General features: G+C 44.1%; 1 protein-coding gene across 2 annotated transcripts in view; it reads right to left on the bottom strand.

The window, feature by feature from the left end:
* LOC109643284 (ephrin type-A receptor 7-like) overlaps positions 1–22,142 on the bottom strand; it is a 127,270-nt gene that overhangs the window by 3,447 nt on the left and 101,681 nt on the right. Inside the window, exons 7-18 of one of the 2 annotated variants that reach the window (XM_069516445.1) lie at positions 20,974–21,274; positions 19,896–20,004; positions 14,781–14,909; positions 12,342–12,397; positions 8,800–8,925; positions 7,574–7,759; positions 4,625–4,686; positions 4,023–4,139; positions 3,538–3,624; positions 3,017–3,169; positions 872–1,062; positions 629–793 (exon numbers count right to left, since the gene is read on the bottom strand). In XM_069516445.1, the coding sequence (XP_069372546.1) occupies positions 629–793; positions 872–1,062; positions 3,017–3,169; positions 3,538–3,624; positions 4,023–4,139; positions 4,625–4,686; positions 7,574–7,759; positions 8,800–8,925; positions 12,342–12,397; positions 14,781–14,909; positions 19,896–20,004; positions 20,974–21,274 (1,682 nt within the window). The remainder of the gene's footprint in view (positions 1–628; positions 794–871; positions 1,063–3,016; positions 3,170–3,537; positions 3,625–4,022; positions 4,140–4,624; positions 4,687–7,573; positions 7,760–8,799; positions 8,926–12,341; positions 12,398–14,780; positions 14,910–19,895; positions 20,005–20,973; positions 21,275–22,142) is intronic. The other variant, XM_069516446.1, reaches the window with a different exon arrangement.

Genomic DNA, 22,142 nt, shown 5'->3' with positions numbered 1-22,142 from the left:
AGGAACATAAACAACTTATTTTTACAAAGAGCTTCATGACGCATTCAAAACCTTAAAAGCATAATAATAATACCTTTATTTTTTATTGAAATGTCAAGTAAATTCAAATAAACTTTTATCCAGAAACCAGACATTCAGAAAATAGTTGTCATATAAAACATTTTTAGCTGTCAGAGTGAGGGGATAAGAATAGTAATAAAAGTGTCTCTGAGACACTAATTGTTTTTTCTAAATTAATTTTTTGGTGAAAGTTTAATTTAGTTTAATTTCCTAAAGCTCAACGTGATGTTGCAAAATCTTTTCATTTTTACCCTCGGTTTACCTCTAAAAACCAAAACACATTAAATCAATTATTACATAAGAAAAAAGCTGTTATTTCTCAGAAGCTGGAGCGAGATAATATTTTGGATTTTTGCTTTGAAAAACATGAACTCAGAAATTAATTCGTCATCAGTTATTTCTTTAGATCTGCGTTTTAAAAAAAGCCGATTTCATTATCCACTGCAAGTGTTTAGTTAGTCGTAGAGTTTCTGTAGCGCCTCCATCATCTTTTCTTATTCACTCACTTGACTTCTCTCCACAGAAACTAAAAGGTCACACACACAGTGATTCATAAAAAGCTACTTACTGTACAGTCATTCGTGCCACAGACTCCAAGTAGCAGTATCCTGCCGCAGTGAAATTGTCCTTGTAGCGTCCCATGTCCACTGCGTCCAGCCACTCTCCCACCGAGTTAAAGGACGGGAAGGAGGGGAGAGGTCTTTCTGCTAATGTAATGGATGAACTGAGGGTCCTAAAAGAAGCAGACATAGGGGTTGAGTGCTCAGAGATACATTTCTTGAGCCTGCTGTAGCGTATCACCGAACCATACCTGCGTGCCAGTGTGGAGGAACCAATGCCGTCAGGGGAGCGAATGCTCTTGCTGAGGGCTGAGTGGATCTGGCTGAAGCTGGGCCGCTCCGTCCTCTCCTTCTGCCAACAGTCCAGCATCAGCTGATGGAGATGTGGAGGACAGTTCACTGGAGCTGGCAGCCTGAAACCGTCCTCGATGGCCTTTATCACCTACAGGCAGAAACACGAAATCAATATCAGGTTAGAAATGTCTGAATTAGTGTTGTGGTTTTCCAAGTATTTATAGGGTGAGTGGATAAATTCCTCAGCAAAGGACGGGGAAGTGAATAATGTAGAAAAGAGCTGTGTGTTAATTTTCTCTTCTCACCAATTACACAACCTATAATGACAAAGATCCAGCCTGATGCAGTTAATGTTAAAGCTACACTGAGTTTGCGTTACCTGTCCCTGACTCGCATGGTTATTCTTCACAGATTACTGACATGTGCAGTGTAACAATCAGGTGTTGATTGATCAATGGGTTGAGTCTGGTATCCATGTGTGACTGATGGACAATCAGCAGAAAGTTTTATGTCTGTGAATTAAAGACAAAACTCCTGGCAGGTTTGAAAAAGAAGCGAAACAACCAGATCCAGTATTTTCTCCTGCCCCACTCGTCTGAGGAAATGATTTGTCTCCATTAAGCATTTTCATTTAGTGTTGTGAAACCTCCCCGTATTCACACATCAGAGCAGGAGAGCCTCCCTCCAGACGTCCTCAATGTTCCTCCATCAGACTAATGTTGTCCCCTCATTCTGAAACCATTCACTCTAACAGCTCACCAGAGATTTCCTCTGCAGCCTATATCTAGGGACTTGCAATACATCCTTCTCCTGAATTAGTCGTAGAAGGAGGAAATAAAGTTGGAGCGTAATCACAAAGATGACATCCATCAGCGGCATTATTTCCTAAAACACTCGCTCTTACCTCTGCCCACCAGCCCACTCACCCTGTGCCCCACTCCACCGTCCTCTCAGCTCCCTTAAGCTCCCATCTCACTAAAGAGCATTCATAAAATGCTTTTCAGCATTTGACATTTTCCATTTAATCAAAGCCGGTGCGTAAAGGCCACGATGGATCACAGGTGGACGGGCCGAGCGACAATTCCGTTATGATATAATGTATCAATTTAAAATGGATTAATATTCCCAGCGCTCTACAAGCTTGACCTTTGCCCCTTCAATTGGAAAGTTTGATAACACGGACGAGGCTGAGCGGAAACTTTCCTCTGCTTTGTGAAAGGGCAGCGGGGGGAAAAAATCACTAAAAAGCTCCCCATTCTTCTGCCTGCTGAATAACTCATGCATATTAATTTTGGACATTCAAAAATGGAACATGCTACTAATCCGTTGCTTTTTAACCATGCGCCCACCTGCATAAAGTGTACACATTATTTTCTGATGACATTAATTTAATAGGGCTTTAGCATTGAAACTTTTAGACACGGAGAACAATTATAAGTATCTTAAAATTAAATAATCTCAATAAAAATAATCTCAAAGAATATCTGCTCTATCTCTTCTCTGACTTCCTCTAAGAGCCGAATAAAAATCTATTTTGGTTTATTGAAGGACAAAAAGGTAAGCGAGTGACGACAGCAGAAGACCGTCCCACCCACATAGACTTGGAAATAACAGGTTGCGAGTGACAAGCGTCAGGATCCAATCGACGGAACAATCTCCCCCACTCTCAAATAGCGAGCGCTTTACATTTCCTGAAAGAGGCAGATTTATTTTATTTTATCCCCAGAAAGGATTTTCAGCACTTTTAAGAGCAGGACGGCACTCAGGGACCAGTGGGGGCCACTAGAAGGGGGTCAGCGCGTCCTTACAAGAAAACAGGATTGGTCATGGAGCTGATGCAGACTTAAAAAGGGGGACTTAGGCCCTGCAAAGGCTTTCAGAGGTACAGCGGCTTCTTGACTTTCTTTTAATAAGATCCGAGCTTGGCGTGGATACAGAGTTCATTGATAAAGCGACTTTGTGGGAGGTGAAAGAGCGAGGGAGGCTGGTGAAGTGCAGATATTGAAATAAAAATGGGAGAGAGAGGAATAGAGAGAATAGCTGGGGAGAGATTAATACTGAGCATCCTCCAATCTGTGTCCCCCATCTCCCTCTCAACTTACATCCTGATTGCCCATATCCCAGTAGGGTCTCTCTCCGTAGGACATGACCTCCCACATGACGATGCCAAAGCTCCAGACATCTGAGGCGGAGGAGAAGCGATGGTACTGGATGGCCTCCGGAGCGGTCCACAGCACCACGCTCTTCCCTCCGTGCTGGCGGACCGAGGAGAAGAAGGTAAAACAGGGAGCACAAGAAAATGTAAAGCTTTAATATTGACTTTGAAAAGCTGCAGTAATATTTTTCGGTAGATGAAAAGAATCTCTTGGAAAAGTGGGTTTAGCCGGAGAGGAAACCAAAAATATCCACGGAAACAAGGCTTAATTATATGACTTCAACTGAACCTAACATGACACGTGTTAGAACTCATTTGGTCCGAGGCTCATTAAAAATAAAACCGCTACATGCACGAACTCCATGCCAACTGGCTTTGTACCACACTGAGGTTCATTAATTAGGGAAGTTAAAGTTTACATCCTGGTTGAAGAATAAAACATAGGCTTTCATATTTATTTTCTCTTACCAGTGTGGTGTAGATGGCCTCTATCTTGTCCTCCTGTAGAGGTCTGAAACCAGACACCTTGCAGTTGAGGTTGGCGTTCACCAGCACCTGAGGTTGACAAAACAAACTGGTTACATGTGGAGGAGCCTGAGATGTCAGCACCCGGTTGGGCAAAGCTTTTATTGCACCAGGGGCTGATTGATTGTTTGCGAGGACAAATGGTCTTTCCACAACGTGATCAGTGCATTTGCAATTTGACAGATGAGTTCTTTTAGGAGAAAAAAGAACACCCAGTGAAAACGGGTTTGACAGCTTTGTCTTGTCATTTTAAACTTCACATGTTCCTCAAATAAAAACCTGCAGCTGAGTGATTGTCAAAGATGTTTGCAGACGAGGACAAATTACGTTCCTGCGCTAGCCCACCTGCGATATCTTTCCAATAGCCCGAGACGTATACATCACGCTGCACCCTCTCCTCCATCATCTCCTCCCACCTGCTCCCTCACCTTGTGCGCGGCCAGCCGTTTGTGGACGAAGCCCATTTCGGTGAGGTACTTCATCCCTGATGCCACCCCGGTCAGTATATCCATCAGCTGCATTACACTCAGCTGGCCTTCATGTTTCTGGAGTCATCAGGGGAGAACAAGGGAGGAAGGAGATTAAAAATGAAAGGAGAGGGAGAAAACGATCGAGGAGAGAAGTGTATAGAATGCAGAGATCCAAAAAAACAGCCAACACATCTGTTACTATGACACGATGTTGTGCTCACTGAGCTGAATCCTTTTATTTGGAGAATAAAAACAAACAGGCCATTAATTCATATCATTATAAAACATGCCGCGGTGGTTCACAGAGCAGTGGGGCACAATTACAGTTTACAGCAGCTTACAGCATCTCTGAGCTGAAACACTCCATTTGTGCTGTTAATTACGTTACGTTTCCCTTATTGCTGTAATAAGCAAGTATTGCTGCCCTAGGACTGCACCATAATAGAGGGGAATTTAGGATTATTACAACAAAATACCCCATTTATGAAAGCAGACGATTATAATGAGGGTTGATTCTGTAAATAAATTCAAGAATAATTCCAAAAAAAAAGAGAACGTACCCTCAGGAAGGAATCTAAGGCTCCGTTAGACATGCTCTCCACTATGATCATCATGGTGTTACCTGGAGAGAAAAAGCAAGAGAGCAGGGAATGTGAGAGTGAAATTGGGATAAAATTGTGGGGAATCGGGGGAGAAAAAGAAATCTAGAGAGGTAATAGAGATGGAGACACGGAGGGAGGGGGCGGGAGGGAGAGATTAAAGTGAGTCCAGTCCACTTGGCAGCGCGGCAGACATTGTGCAAAGCCATTCTTCACCCACTGAACTGTGGTGAAGCCAGGAGAACCTGTGTGCTGCCCCGGCTGTCTCAGCAAGTTTAATGACCCACACACACACGCACGCAAACACACACCTGATCTGTGCACGGCAACACACACTACACATGTGCACAACAGATGCATGTGTCCACACACACACACACACACACACACACACACACACTAACGCACAGTGTGCCCAGGCACAGATGGCAGAAATCCAGCGCTGTGCTATGAAGTGCACAGAGGAGGATAATAAGACCGCAGCAGTTGGAGGAAAGAGGAAACAAGGAGAAAGTAGGAGAGGAGTATGGAAGTGTGATACTGTCAGGAACAGCTTGATAGATATGTAAACAACTTAGTATCTGAAACAACATATCCTGAGATAGGACGCTGGGATATAAATCCTCACAAACTGTGCAGGCGTGTTAGAAAAATGCTAACTTTGTAATGTGATAAAGACAATTCATGATTTGAGATGTATTACAGGGCCCCATGGCACGAAGCTATTTGGAGAGGTTACCGTCGACACTCGAGGACTGTGAGTCGGCGCGGGGGACAGCGTCGTGTAATACGCCAGCCATCTTGTAATTGATGGGAGTCGAAGGGTGCATCGCTGGTGTCGCTCTGCGTTGGCATGACAGACACGTACAGCGACGAACAAGGATCGCTTGTGTCACACGCTTCGCTGCTAAAATAGACGTTGTGTTTTAGAAGACGTCTGGTGAATTTGCAATTCCTGACAGAAATGTAAAGGGAGGAAAGGCTGAGGGAACGTGAGCGAGAAAAACACAGATTCAAACATACGCACTTGTTATCCATCAGAAAAATCATTCATTTATAGAATTCTGCCGTTTGAATAACAGCCTCTTTCAAGGCCCCGATCAGGTCCAGCTAAAGTTGAAAGGAGGAATTAATTCCTGTCCTTGTTAGAGGACAAACATATCAGCCCATCGTACTTGGTAATCCAGCCAAAGAACCCAGGGACAGGTTGGTTTTGTAATGTGAGGTAAATTCAATGGTGGCAAATCCACAAACTGTAATCGTCTTAGCTGTGTGTGGTTATAAAAGCCTGTGCTGCATGTTTGACGGTCCCTCAAACCTCCGATCAGCGCAGCTCTGTGCCGGTTTATGAACATGTGCGTATTTCTAATCAAGATCAGAGTGAAACCTGTGCTAGTGCAACTGTGGTGTCGTCTTCTAAATGTAACAATAGACTGTAGATTTCCACCATCGAGAAATAAAACCAAAATATCCCGATAGGAACGCTGCCATTTTGCTTGACAAGACACTTTGGCTTCACTTTTGGTGGACAGAAAAATGCAATCACACTTCATGTCGGTCGCCTCCTGTTTGTTTCTACCCTGAGGTGACAAAATACTTTAAATACTTTAAATACCAAACAATAAATAACACAAAATCACCGTGTTGCATGTCCTAGGATCTCATCAGACTGAAATCTGTTGGTGGGAATGAGGTGGAGCAAGTGGTGGAAGATTCGAGAGGACACAAGACACACTCATGTTGTCATGTGGCCCTGAATGAATTAAAGCATGTGGGGAGGAGGAGGAGGAGCAGGAGGAGGAGGAGGAGCAGGAGGAGGCTGTTTGCAGGTGGGCTAAGTGGGGGGGTAAGTGATGTAAAGCAGGTGATTTGTAGTCAAACAGTGTGTGTGTGTGTGTGTGTGTGTGTGTGTGTGTGTGTGTGTGTGTGTGTGTGTGTGTGTGTGCGTGCATGGATGTGTGATTTTATGCCAAGTGAGGCAAGCAAGCAGGTGTGTGTGTCAATAAAAGTGAAAAAGAAGCGACCATATGGGATCACTTTTTTGTGTGAGAAAAACATTCATGTGAGTGTGTTTGTGTGGGTGTGTGTGTGTGTGGTGGGAGAGATTGGAGTGGATCTCAAGGCCCCACTGGGTCTCTAGCACCAATTACTGTACCCTGCACATCTGCTGCCATCCTACTGAGCACAGAGTGTGTCCAGGCACTGTGCCCGCCCACACGCACACAGAGACACAACCACACAGACGCACACACACACACACACACACACACAGTATCATTCCGGCAGTAACAAAAACTTCACAAACTCTTTAAAGCTTCACCCTTCACCTGCCATTCCCATTAACCTCTACCTCATCTTCTCTGTCTCTCATGTCTCTTTTCTCCGTCTCCCTCCTTAGACCATCTTCTTTTTTTTTTGCTTCCCCTCCCTCCGTCCCGTTTTCGGTCAAGGACCTCAATTGCTATCTGTCAGCGGAAAATGGGCCTTGATGTGGCTTGTCTGCCGGTAGCGTACATCTATCCCCGCCCAACTCTATCCTACTCTTCCTCAACCTCCACTCTTTTTTCCCTCCTGCAGTCGCTGCCCTCTCAGCTGTGATCACTGACCCCCTCCACGTGTGTGATATTGAAGTGGTCGGAGCGTCCCGGTGCTCCGATCCTCCCCTCTTCCGTTCATCTCCTTTGCTCCAACTCCAGTTTTCCTCTGCAGAGGTGATGACCCCATCTAAAGCTATGATACTGAAATAATGAAATTCCAATTCCCTTATTTTTGTCTTCCTACAGCTCACTCCCTCTTCCTCTGAAAGAGATGAATCCCCTTTATGATACCGAAGGTGGTCAAACTGTCCCACTCCTCCGATGATCGGCAGTATTTTTTCTCCTCTGTGCAGTTCCTCCCTCCCCTTCTTACCGGTGGTGATGACGCCTTCCAGTCGGATGATGTTGGAGTGGTCAAACTGCCCCAGGATGCCGGCCTCGCTGAGGAACGAGCGACGCTGTTTGTCGGAGCAGCCGGCCCTTAACGTCTTTATGGCCACTGGCAGCTCTCTCTTACTGGGCAGCTTCAAGCAGCCACGGCACACCTCCCCAAAGTCACCTGTAGAAAAACAGAGTTCATGATCCTTATTGATTTCCTCTTTTTGTCCACATACATTTTTTCTCGTGGCCCTAATCCTCCTCCGTATGAGGAGCAACCAGAAAAAGTGGAGGAAAAACAGGTCGGACTGATGACATGGTGCAATATCTGCACAAAGATCAAAAGAAAGAAATGAATAGAGGTGAGGCGCGGGGGGCGAGAGAGCGGTAGAGAAACACAAACATATTGGACGAGAAAATAAGACGACGCATATGTACAGACACGGCTGAAAGAGAGAGAGACACGTGAAATACAAAGGGATCAAAGAGAGATGAGAGATAAGGTTCGGTGAAGGTGAAACTGCGGAACGAGATACGAGGCAAATCTAACAAGAAAATCAATTTTTGGTAAAGATGAGAAAGTTTAGAACTGACTGAAGTTCTCCAGTTTTGTCTTAAAGCACACTGAGTCAAGATTGCTGCAGCCGTGGATCGTCGCCGTTCGCTTACTTTGCTCATAATGTGTAATAACGTCGCATAAAACTTCACATATTGAATGGATTTAAATAAAGCACCTATTTTATATGACAGATCACACATTCAGAACAGCCACAGTCTATTATTCACACGCCGGCACAACCATCAGGGGCAGTTTGGGGTTCAGTGTTTTGCAAAAGCACACTTTGACATAGAAACTGGGAAATTGAACCATCGACCTTCCGATGAGTGGTCGAGCTGCTCTGTACGGTCTGATCCACGAGTCCCATTTTTCAAATTGTTCTTCAATTTCAAAATGGGGACACGGAGACTTTTACTTGTCATCTTGTGAAAACAGTTGTAAAATGTCTGCTTCGAAGGAAACTTTTCTAGAGTCTGAAAAAGCACTTATTAGTACCTGCTGATGTAAATGCATAAAGGCTTTGTCTTGTTTTGTCTACAGGTTGCACTGCAACTCAAAATACACAACATATTAGAGATCTGGGAGAATCTCTTAGACGTCTGGGCAGTATAGCTGAAGTACACTTTTAAAAGGAAAAACACTTTCTTTGTATAATCTTGTACCTGTGTGCACTATCCTCTCTATCTTGATGCTCGAGTTGTCCAGTTCCTTGGCAAAGGCGTGGACGGCCTGCAGCAGGTCTTCACAGGTCTCCGGGTCGATGTAGGTCCTTCGTGTTGGGATCTTAACTACAATGGGGCAGAAACACACAATATAGATTAACCTCCATAAAAAATGTGAAGACATTTAAAGATGTTAAGACTTGTCTTCACAAAACAACACACGATAAAAATGAAGAGTCTCTGCAGCAGCAATCCACATGATACTCAAAACGGATAAAAAGAACCACTCTTAGATATCATTAAAGTGTGTACGGGTAAAAATAAATACAGCGAGCTAGTCAACTGTTTTGTTTGTATAAAGACATGTCTGTGGTCCCGGCGGTGTGCTCTCGCCGCACAAAGCAAAACATTCTTCATGTCGGGTTCGCTTTGTGCTCTACTGAGGCTGCAGTCAGAGGAGAAATTGGTAGCTTTGCCTCCTCCAACAAAGAATTTCTCTCTGTGGCTGTGATTGTTAAATTTCAGACCAAAATGTTGTGTCTGGGAAGAAGCCCTTGCTCTTTGATCCAGAGACTGAAATCAATACCCAGAGTTCTACCACTGATGTGTGAGATCGCTGAAACATTTTCCGCCATCAAACTCCAATTTAACCGCAGGCCTGCAGCAGAAATCTGAGTTTGACATGTTATCTGCGGATATAACAACCAAACACAGCACTCCAAACACTTTCTGATTCTTGATATAAACTGTTTAGAATGAGTTTGCTTCCGTTTTTGGATTCACAACTTGTCTAATTCTCTGTTTTTGTTTGTGTCGACCTTGCTAGACAAAGAAAAACTGAGATCATAAGCTCCAAGTTCTCAACTGACTTTGGGTTTCGTCCACAAGGGTTTACTCAGATCACAGGGCTCTTGCACCAGGCCCTTTGTCTCTTTCCTGCAGGCTTCAAAATATTATCCCACTAACACACTTATGCAAAATAACACACAAACACAACATAATCTGCAGCCAGAAACTGGGACAGGACATAATAGACAGTAAAATGCTGAGACAAGGAAACGTTATGACACCACGGTGCTTGTGCTCGACTGCTGCTTTGTCGTTAGTTTTAGAGTCTGCGTACTAGTTCTCCCAAGTAAATGGCAGCTTTGGAACCTCAGCACACCCAAAAAAAATGTAAACAAGTTTATTATGTCTCCTTTAAAACTAGAAAGGCTCAAATTCACAGTTAATATCCCAAATCCATCCACAAATAAAAAAAGGTTACTTTTACTAATTTGCTTAATTTCTTCCAAAGGGTTTTTTTTCAAAATCGTTACTGTGACATTAATGAGACACAATTGGAAATGTCAGCTGACATTTAGAGCTGGGAGAATTATTGACCCCGACTGTTTGACTACACACAACCAAACAAAAACACCAGCCGTCCTCTCAGCGAGCTCCGTTTTCTTGATCAACTGCCGGATGCCAACAACTACTGAATAAACCATCGCCAGCAGCAAATAACTATTAAACCAGGGAGGTATAGCTTTCAATTAGATGACCTTTGACCCTTGTTACTTCATGTTATCTTCCTGGAAATCTTCCTGGAAAACGTCTGGTAGTTCTCCCAAAAGCGGGGCAGAGGCCCTGAAATGTGATTACGGCTTCAGATCGACCTGAAGAATCCTATACTGGCTGCCTAATAACGGCTTATTGATCCAACACACACACACACACACACATAAATAAAGCCAAAGGTACAATTATGAAGCAAATGAAACCTTTTCTATTCAAGGCCAGGGCTGAGTGGAGGATCGAAGACTCCTTTCTGTCAAATAAGGTTTTTTAAAACTTAAATGCTGTAGCTTAAAACCAGCTGTGTGTCACACACACACACGAAGGGGGAGCTCACATGCCGCAGAACATGAACAATAAATGTCTGCAATCGTTCTCACACATTTGACACACACACACACACACACACACACACACACACACACTACACAGGCTCTGTGGATGACTTACTTTCAGGGTTAACTGTGTCACAGCCACGAGCGATTGAGGGGAAGCTGAAGCACATTCACACTTCACTGGACAACAGGGTGGGCATATTTAGCCCCAAACATTTTGGCCATCTGACTGTGGATGCCTTTCTAAAACTGCTCGGTTAGCCGGCGCTGCGGATGAGTCTCCCCTCCGCCCACCCCCACCGCACGTTTCTAGGTCACTAACTGCGACATAACACTAATGTTCTGAGCAGTGTCACTTATGATGAGTCTCTCCGTCTCTGCCAACTCACCTCCTCACTCTCCCCTCATTTCCCCTCCTTTATTCCTCTACATTATTACTCACACACTCATTTAGACACTCTTTCTCCCCCTTCCATTTTCCCTCCGTGTTACTCTACGGCCGTGGAGTGTGTTGGAAGAGTTTGAACAGATGGAAAGAGGAAAAACTGTTTAAAACCAGGCTGACATGACACTCACACACACACACACACACACACACACACACACACACACACACACACACACTCACACACACACACTTCCTGTTTTCGGACGAGGTACACCTGCAGCCCAATGACAGTGTGTTGCACCGAGTTCACCGTCACAGAACAGGAAGTGGACTCGAGAGAGAGCGTGTGCAGATAAAGAGAACAAAAGAAGTGTCTGTTCATGTGTTTGAGAAACAGGCCAAAAATACCTGTCCGTGTGTGTGTGTGTGTGTGTGTGTGTGTGTGTGTGTGTGTTTGTATGTATTGCGTGCTTGTCAGCTGTTGGCATGTCTATGTTTGGGCAGATTTAATTCCAAGCCGCGTGGCTTTAGCTCATTATTCATCAGGCATAGTGCTCCAAACCTCTCCAGAGGGCTCAGCATGCTGGGAGATTAAACAACGCAAATGAGCACGCACACGCATGTCCCCCACCCCACCCCCCACTCACTCTCACTCTCTCACACACACTCGTGCACCATATTAGCGGAGCACTGGCACGCACAAAACAAGCAGAGATATGTCAAACTACTTCCATTCTGTCACTGTCAAACAAAAAGCCCATTGAGGGCTTTGTGAGCGGAGTTTAAAAAAAGCAGCATTTACAATCTTGTACAACATCATGTGCAACAACAACATTTAACGTCGCCTTTTGGGAGGATGATCACTGCTGCTGCTGCTGCTGCTTCCTGACTTTTACTCCCTTTTCTTTTTCCTTATCCCCCTCCCCCCTCCTCTAGATCTTTATGTGTCCCTCCTCTGGATTTCAATCTCTCTCCATCAAACTCAGCCGCACACACCACCTAATGGAGTGTGTCAGTGTGCTCAGAGCCGGCTAAGCATGCACTCAGAATTAAGAATTAATGCCGTGACACTGCCTAATGCCTCAAAAAGTCATCTTGATGCACACGCGTGTTGCATGCATTCATGCACATGGAAAAGGAAAATACAAAGCATTTATTGATAGTTCCTCGCCCCCTGTGAGCATTGATTGAACATGGACGAACACACTTTACACACAAACACACAAATCTGTGATTTAATAGAGATCAGCGTCGTCACTTACACTGGAAGTAAAGTTCCTCGTCTCCCTCTTGAGAAGCTTTGCTGTAGCCACATTGTCTAGAAGAGAAATAAAGATCATCATCACTCAGGGGTTTTTTTAATCCCTGCCAGACACAAACAAACAAATACACAAGCATCAGATGCTGTTTATCTTGCAACGTAAAAGGTTATACAGGATGTGCAATAAGTGATGAGAGCGCACTAAGACAAGAGTATTGACAATGGAGATGGAAAAGACACAGAGCAAAGGCCCCTGACGCGACGGCACTCATGAGCAACACGAGGATCTGAGGCTGAATAAGTAGAAATCCTGCCTGATTCGACCGAGCGAGTCGCAGGAACACACGCTGATCTGCTTGGAATAGATATGCTATTGTTGTTTCACCCTGATGGGGGATTTCTTGGAGGGGGTGGACACATGTGCGCACACACACTGGCAACTGTACTGGCTACACATACTGCACATGCACACATTGGTGTCTCTCAGTCCTTGCCACCACAGGGGGTCGAGACAGGAGAGAGGACGACCCGACTGCTGATGGCTTTTGAGCTTAGAAGAGAACTTTGGGTCTTTTAGGCTCACATTGGCAAAATCCATAGGAAAATGTGAACACACACACACACACACACACACACACTGCAAGTGAAAAATGTAAAAGTTACGAGGGATATTCTGTGCTTTCTTGGATAAGAGGGAGGGATGAGAAACAGGATGATACAAGATGATGAGTCAAGGAAGTAAAGAAAGTATTGATAGTAAAATCTATTGTAGATCAAAGGTTCTTCTAAAAAACGAGGTGCTGATAGAAGATATTCTGATTATAACCTAAATGTTATACAGAATATGAAAATACAAGGTTGTGCAGCAGCATTTATGTGATTTACATATAGTACACGTGTTAATATCATCATGGAACCAGATGCAGGTTGTCAGGTTTTCAATCATGGCCGTCAAGAGGCGACAATTGCTACGAGCCAAGCTACGACTTGAGGACACTGAGGTGCACAGATTCTACATAGAAGAATCCATCATGCAGGTGTCTGTAGACCTGAGTGTGTGTCTGCATTTGTGTGTTAGAGTGAAACATATCAGCTCAGGGAGCCGTGTGTTAATGTGAATGTCAGAACACATCAGCACTTTACACAGAATCGGTGCAAAGCTGTGAGCGAGTTCACAGAGAGCCCGACGGACTCGCATCCAATGTGTGCAGCTCGGCGCTCGCGTTTCACCTCTTCACGTGCTACACGTGCGCGTGGCATTTTTGCAGATGTGTGCGCGTGCAAATTCTGCGTGCATGCGTTTACAGGACTGTGTTATTTTGCATGTGTATGTCCCTGTGAGTGTTTGTGCGGGGAGATGTGAGGCTGACACATCCCACAGCCTGTGCAGCAGCAGGGTCTGAGACAAGGTCAGGACCCTGTCTGTCAAAACACACCAGCAGACACATGCAGCACAGCTCCTAAGGGCTGGAGATACCAGACAGGGGAGAGGAGACGGGAATTAATAGATAAGGGAGCACAGCAGAGAGGGAGGGAACGGGAGGGAGATGAGGATGGAGGGCATGGTGGTACCAAGAGAAACAAGATGCAACAGGCGTAAGGGGAAAGGAGAGGTAAGGGAGCAAATGGGAACATGTCAAAGGGGTTGAGGGCAAAAGAGGAGATAAATCACTGAGAATAAATGTAAGGAAGCTGGAAGATGGAGATGCAAAGGAAGTGACAAGAAAATATGAGGTTGTGGATAAGAGGATAATTGGGCAGAAGGGTATGCACGGAAGAGGAAACAGTTGAAGAGGCACACAGCGTAGCCCATAAAGTACACGGTCAGGAAGAAGCAAGGAGAGAAAGAAAGAGGGGATGGTAGCGTGGAGTGCAGGATACGAACGGATGCTGCAGATTAAGGAAGCAAGGCAGTGATGGAAAACTGCAGCGAAGACATGGCGCAGGAGGAGTTAAGGGACTGACAAGAGGCAAATGAGCAAAGCGTCAAGCAGGAGTAGTGAAATAACAAATTTAAGGAGACAAATGGAGTGATATGAAGGAAGCAAGTAGACGAGGAGGGAAACTCAGCTGTGGAGAAAGGAAATAAGGAAAAGGAAGAATAATTGGCAGGGCTGCACAAAGGCAAAGTCCCATGACTTCCATTACTGCTTTGGAAATGTCACATATGTGACAAAAATGAAGCAGCAGATGCAAAGTAGTTCTTTTTGGTGGGTTGCTTATCGTTGGGTATGAATTAAGGATCCGGCCAAACGGCTTGACAAAAAGAGAATAAGGAGACGTGGTTTCGGCTTCTAATGATTCTCTTGGTTTGAGCAAAGCTGGAAAAAGGAGAAAGGAAACCACGGGAGGAGAGATGGCAAGACAACTGGGGTAAAAAAAAAAAGTGAGGAGAGTGAGGGGGATTGTGGAGGAGGGGAGTGCAGGCATGCCAGTGTACCTGGGCATCAGTTGTGTGAAGGAAGGAAGAGGAGAAAGAAGAGGAGGAGGAGGAGGAAGAGTGGAGAAGGAGGTCGAGAGCAGCACCACACTAGCAGGAGTTACATTGGAGGAGCTCGAGCAGACGCTGCTGGGAAGAAAACAAGGGAGGGGGGGTGCCAACGTCAATCCTGCTCTTTTCATTGATTTTAAAGGTTCAGTGTGTAGAATGTAGTGACATCTAGTGGTGAGGTTGCATGTTGCAGCTGAATACCCTTCACCTCACCCTCCTCTTCCAAACATGTAGAGAACCTGTGGAAACCTTAAAAAAAAAAAAGCATGGCGGCCTCCGTAGAGGACCTGCTGCTGATGTGAATATAAAGTATTTAGATATAAAGGGCTGATTCTAGGATAAAACAAACAACAATTCAGAAAATTAAGATGAAAAAACACGAGTGAAAACATCACTGGGATTATTTTATATTCTGCCAATAGATCCCTTTCACCTAAATCCTACACACTGGACCTTTAAAACATGATCAGTAAACACAACTTATGATTTTTTTGATTCTCAGATTTAATCACTGGAATCATTGGAATGTGCTGGATGCTGCCGAAAAACCTGAAACGTTGATAATTGTACATAATCAATACTGTGAAAACATTATATTCTGGGGGGTTTTAGTTTTATGGTTCTGATTGGAATTCTGGACCAAATGTTTCTCACTTCAGGAGAACCAGATGGCAGAAAGTAAAGTGTTGAAGCCAAAACACTGAAGATTCCGGCCAAGTCCCGCCACAGTCATCTCCGTCTGATCAAATGTTAATTTTGGCACAAATTTTCATCTCAGTTTTCAGGCGTTGTCATTTAGAAATTTTGCAATGAGTGTATTTCATGATCAATGCAGATTTTCTCTCTCTAACTCTCTGGAAAAAAGGACACGGTAAGTCATGTTCTAGGTTTTTGTTACTGTTGATAAATACGCCTCTCAAAATATTTTAGAAGACATACATATCTTGTGATATCTTTCCACTGGACCCCAAACCATGTGAGGTAAAATGTCTTCTTTGAGGATCACCGACTTCTAAGATAATTGACTCCAACTTGCTTTAATTTAGTTAAAGAACCTTTGGTAGTAATTGTCCTTGACATCCAGAAACAGTCGGCCTGCTTATGTGCTGCAAAACAAAACATGTTTTCTTTTTAAGCCACTCACTGGTGCTTTCAGGAGAGAACTTTAATAGCAAAACAAACCAAAATGCGTCTCATGTAAATGAAGCCGACTCCATCCTCTCCACATCTCAGCTTTCCTCTAAAATAAAGTGCGGTTATGGAAATAACATGAATAATAGGTGAGAGAGTAGGAGCAGATTGATGGCTGAAAAAGTGAGGCACAGAGGAAACAGGCCAACTGAGACTTACACAGGGCAAAATACACGGGAAATTAGGGGATGTCATGAAGTCACTTTTAGCCATAATAAGTTTTATCCAATAGTGGTACTGCACCTTACGAGAATCAAACTGGAGACAAATTTGTGAGACATGAGCGCACTGATCTGTACAAGACACACAGGAAACTCCACCACTGTGCTTCAGACCTTTTCACTTGGCCATTTCTCATTTAATCCCCTTGGAACACTCACTTTTTGTCCCTGAGAGTCAGCAGCCCTATGAAATGGCACCGCTTTAATACCCACTTTTCCATTCTTCTTGATCCCCTCTCCATCTCCTGATGGCTCGTAACTCACTTACCACACACACACACACACACACACACACACACGCACAATCCTGTAAGACGCACACATGCATGCTGGTGAGGCCAGTCAAGGGTAAACAATCCCACTGCATTGACCAGTCCCTGGAGTATGTTCGGCCAATGCCCTGGAAGTCTGGCTCAATCAAACTCTGTCAAGCACCAATGGACTGAGTGTGTGTGTGTGTGTGTGTGTGTGTGTTTGTGCACATGTGTGTTTGAACGTGATGTGTCAGGATAAGGTTAAAACGAGAGGAAAATACAAAGTAGTCATCTCTTCTTTTCTTCCACACATTATTCTTACTGAGAGTTATGGTTCATCTTCCATGTACGTCACTGTAACATGACTCTTACCGAGGTAACGCAGCGGTAGTCTGACGTGGTGCTTTCAGACTGCTGGAGCGGCAGACGTGCAAAACGATGCCACATCACAGAAGTATAAAGTCTAATGCTACATAAAGATTAAATATGACATTATCTCATGATGTTTGAGATGCTAGCCGCTCCCAAATTTTAAGCTGAAGAGCCAATTTTCTGGAGCCATGTTCTCTGGGAAATGTGTTAAATTATCTTTATCTACACTGAGACTAAAATACAACTCTTAATTGAGCATTGAGAAGATCCACAGACAATTCTGCAGCCACAATTCTAATTATAAGTCATTTCCAATCAAAATATAGGAAAAATGTGAGATAAAACTTTTCTTTTTAACTCAGTAATTATTTTCATTTTGTTCAATGCGACTGAAACTCTCAGGAAAAAGACATAAAACCATCATACAAGAGAAGTAAGAGGAGAAAAATGATGAGATGAACTGACTGAGGGAGGAAATCTAAAAAAGAAACTGCAACCGAGCGACCACCAAAAAATCTGGTTTAATGGGACAGAGTGCTGCTGTGCTGCTAATCATGCATAGAAAGTTCTGTGTGTTAGAGCGACGGGAGAGAATATATTAAAAAGTGTGAAAAACAAGGCACACCCATGTTTCAGAACTGCTGACTTTACATTAGACGTGATGAATGAGGCCAGATTTTCTGATCAAGTGGGCCGTGCAAAACATCCCGGTGTGTATCCACAGATGTAAATGTGTGCCTCCGAGTGTGTGCCTGCGACCGCGCCTTCATGTGTGTGCCGCGGGACTCATTTGCATGTGCCTGTGAGAGCGGGCAGATCGATGTCACTGAGACCCCGCAGCCGGGAGCTGGCTGTCAAACACGAGAGCATAGTAATTGAGGCATCTAGCCATTCCCTCTTTTGTCTCTATGCAAAACATAAAGAGCAAGTTAATGGTCCAGCAGGGATGAACAATGGAGACCACTTGCGATGAATGCAATGATGGAAATAAAGGGAGAAAGATAAGCGTTATTATTCCCTATGAGGGTGCACACGAGGGGACGATGCTGATTTTCCTCAAAGCAAAAATGTATTAAAATACTTGTGTGTCTAGTGAGAGTAATGACCTTTTTTGTGTTTTTCTGCCGCAGCGCTGTTGCGTTGGTTTGTTTGTGTACATTTATCCCCATGTACACCTTTACAGGTGTGAGTGATAGCACCAGTTTGTGTGGTGGTGCAGTGAATGAATCGAAGTCATTTCTACACCTGATTTGCTACGTCATTGTGTTGTTTTGTGTGTATGTCTGGAACCGGTCTGTCGGTCTCCCTATCACAGTCCCGTCTTTACACAGGTAGTCGTATCTGTGGAAAATAACTTTATCTGTGCACCGATGTAGATCTGTGTGTGTGTGTGTGTGTGTGTGTGTGTGTGTGTGTGGAGGAAAGTGAGTGAGAATGCACACAATCTATGCAAACAAATGTTTCCACAGTGCTATAGCAAATCTCCCTGGATGGATATCAATTGAATGCCAGCCAGATGAAATGTGATTCTGGAAATGTGTGTATGAGTGTTAACTGTGTGGGAGTAGATATGTGCTCTCTACTCATTTGCCTGCATGTGTGATGGAGTGTATGGTATGAATTGTGTGAGTGTGTGTGTGTGGGCGTGTGTGAGGCGAGCTGGCAGAATATAGAGCTGGACCGGTGTCAAAGAGCAAAGTGGTTGGAACGGGAAGCAGAAATGCACTCTACCCCCCCTTTTATCTGCTCAGCTGAATAAAACATCGAGGATATACAGTTGATGTGGCACCATATAGACAGTGCAACAAAAAAGACGGTTAAACATGCATTGAAACCCACGAGGGAAGCAGTATCATAACTGTGCTAGAATCATAAACGTCAAAAAATGAATGGATGGTGCAGATATTCTATATTTATTTATTTTCTAATAAAACTTGTTTTGATAAATGTAAAGACTTTTACGTTTGCACATGAAGGTGTGTAACGAGGTTAATGCTAAGTTCTGACTGCTGACGATGGTTAAGAATTTATGGATGTTTTCCACGTGTTGGGGACTTATCGCTGTAGTGACGATGGTCAGCCTGACTGCGACAGAGGGAATATGTACATATGTGTGTGAGAGAGCGACAGCAAGAGCGGGGCAAAGACAATGATGTAATGGCACAGAACGTTATAGAGCTTCATTATCACGGTTCATACAATGCAGGCACAAGGTATCGATCACCCAGATGATGTTTTACTATATTTTCTGGATCGCTGCCTGCACTGATCTACAAGTCAGCCATAAAAACACACAATTTAAATCTGCTTCTTTTAAGACTGAGCAGCACACAAAAGAGAGAGTAGATCACACAACGAGGGCAGACGGTGACTGTGCTCACCTAAGTTTGCCACTAGCTATCTTTAGTCATCTTCAGATCTGGTCTAATAATGACGTTGAACTGTTCAGTATAAACGACTTTTGAACTCTTTACAAGCCAGAGCGTTGAAGCAAACTCTGGGTATGAATAAACCATGTGTCCGCTGTCACACAAGTGACACTGCTTTAACCTCTCTCTCATCGAGTTGCTGTTTGACAATTCCCACGTCTCTGTGTGAAAACTAATTAGACAGGGGAAAAGTATGAACTCCCCTCTAAAATAGAATGATCAGAAGCGGGTATTGACCCTGCCAACATTTCCCTCTCAGCGCAGACGGCACCATTATCAAGCTGACGTCTTTATGTTGCGGATTAAACCATGATGAGAGTGAACGGTGATCGTCTAATTTCAACCATTCTCTTGCCGTCACTGCACATTTCTTTCAGAGAGGAAATCCTTCTTTCACTGAAGTACAGTAGACTGATTTATAATGGGGGCAGCGTGTCACAGTTCAATGAATACGTGATTTAGACGTGTACATGCAAATGTCAGTGCATGTTTGTGTATTAACATCTGGGACTGACAGAATGAGCTACAGGTAGAAGTGAATGAATTATATATATACAGTATATGCATGTGTGTTTACATCTGTGTATCCATATCTACCTCCTCCAGATGAGCAGTCCCACTCCCATGGAGAGCAGCATGATGAGGGCAGCCACAGACACGACAACAATGATCACCACTGGGTTCTGCTCGCTGGACGCCAGCGCCACTGGTAACAGGAAGAAAACTGTGTTATTACACACGTGAACGAAAAAAACACATCTCACGGTAAAGGAACTGGGGGCACAGGAACATATCCACACAATCTTACCACACCGGCACGCAGAGCATGTGTGGTGTATTCAATTACGACATAGTGTGAACAAGAGCAGGAGATGAGAGCAAATAACAAGGCAATGACCTTAAAGGCCGAATTAATTTGATGGGTGTTTGGTTAGAGTGGAGGGTAAACTGACATTTTCCTATTTCAGTAAAGCACAATCCCCCCCCCATCATTAATATTCTCAAATCGACCCACAAATATTAGATTGTTTGAAATATTTACAAACCTCCTGCTTCACTAAATTGAAAAGGAATTAAAAAGAAATGGAAATAATACAACACTGAAATGCCCAAAACATAATAACAAAAAAAATCACTATAATTAAATATATATTTAAAGAAAATAAACATCTATCTCATCCGAAAGAAAAGCACAACCCCGACCGCTGAATAATAAATAAAAGTCTCTTTCAGCTGCTCTTTGACCAACTGAGGAGGACAGTGAGTCAAACTAAATGTTGAAGCAGCCCTGTGCGTTATGACTACATAAAACAAATTCCTTTCTTGTGTGAATGAAAGGTTCAAAACTAAGACCTCATGACAAGTACAAGGTTTGAAACGCACACAGACACACAAAGCCAGACTGAGACGTGAGCTGGCACAGGCGACACTATATCAACTTGCACAAAGAGGAGCCGTTTCACAGCTTACTGCTAAAATCTTCAATCTTCACATAGTCTCAGACACAGTCAAATTCCACCCCCCACCATCTCGCTCACACTCGCAGCACACCTCATTGTGTGGGCTGGCCAGGTGCCTACACAAACCCCACATCCCAATCTGGCTTGGCGGTGGCGAGAGGAGGGAGCGAGGAGAAAGAAGAGAACGGGGGAGGAGGCGTAAAACGGGTACTTACACTCGCCAAGTGTCTGCAGCTCCAGGGGAGCGCTGTACGCCCCGTAGTCGATGGGTGGCGGGGAGGAGGAGGAAGACGAGGAGGATGATGATGACGAAGAAGAGGAGGAAGTAGAGGAAGAGGAGGCTGAGGATGAAGATGACGACAGCGGGGAGGAGGACAGGGACGATGAGGAGGAGGAGGAGGCTGGCGTGGACAGAGGGCGGATGAGGAAGACGTATGTGGTGCCAGGTTTGAGGTTGTTGACACTGATCCGTGTGGCGGCCGTCTTCATGGTGGAATAACTCTGATCCTTTTGTTCCTGCGCAGACAGAAAGCGACACGGCAGACAGAGAGAACACAGAGAGAAGCAGAAGTGAGACGAGTAGGTGGAATCCATTTGTGAGAGATGCCTTGTTCATTCCCAAGGCACAGATTGTTAAGCTGGAGGACGTGTGACACAAGCCTGTAACCAAATCAAGGGCTTTGGTAATGTTTCATTTATCGAGTGTTTCAAAGAGTCTGACGCATTTTGAAGGAGTCAGACGAAGTTTCAAAGTTGAGGAGTTCTTTTCACCTGCTTTCAATACATTCGTGTCAATCTGCTTAGGGAATAAATAATGAGAAACCCAGACAGGAAGAAAAGCAGAAGTCTAATCATTCGAAATAAGGCGCCTACATTCATATCCCACTCAGGTTAAATTAGAATGACAGCATCAGACTGTGTATAAAGATGGCTGCTGCCATCTTGTGCTTTTGACATCATTTGAAGTAAAAAACATAGTGTGATTCAGACCGTCACAGTCAGGATGAACAGAGGAGGACGGGGAGGAACCGTGGAGATCGGTGGGAGTAAAACAACAGACGACATGTTCTAATGTCACGTTATGAATAAACTGTGAATTAATCACAAGTGTTGTTTGTCGTTATTATCATCAGCAACAATGTGTTGGTCCTGACGACCCTGACTAAACACATATTAAATGCCTCATATGTTGAAGTGTTATTGGATGATTAACGAATGATCTTTATTAACTTCAACATGTGGAGACACATCGTGAAGCTGCAGCTTATATAAAAACAGAAGGAAGAGAAACGGCCGTGCACTGACGGTGCAAAAACATATTTTATACTGTAATAGGCTGCAAGAGTGTCGTTATATTGCCTTTTCATTTCATGGCTTTTCTACA

This window comes from Paralichthys olivaceus, chromosome 20, assembly GCF_024713975.1.
Source record: "Paralichthys olivaceus isolate ysfri-2021 chromosome 20, ASM2471397v2, whole genome shotgun sequence".
In the NCBI taxonomy this organism is placed as follows: Eukaryota; Metazoa; Chordata; class Actinopteri; order Pleuronectiformes; family Paralichthyidae; genus Paralichthys; species Paralichthys olivaceus.
This window is presented reverse-complemented; position numbering and strand designations above follow the sequence as displayed.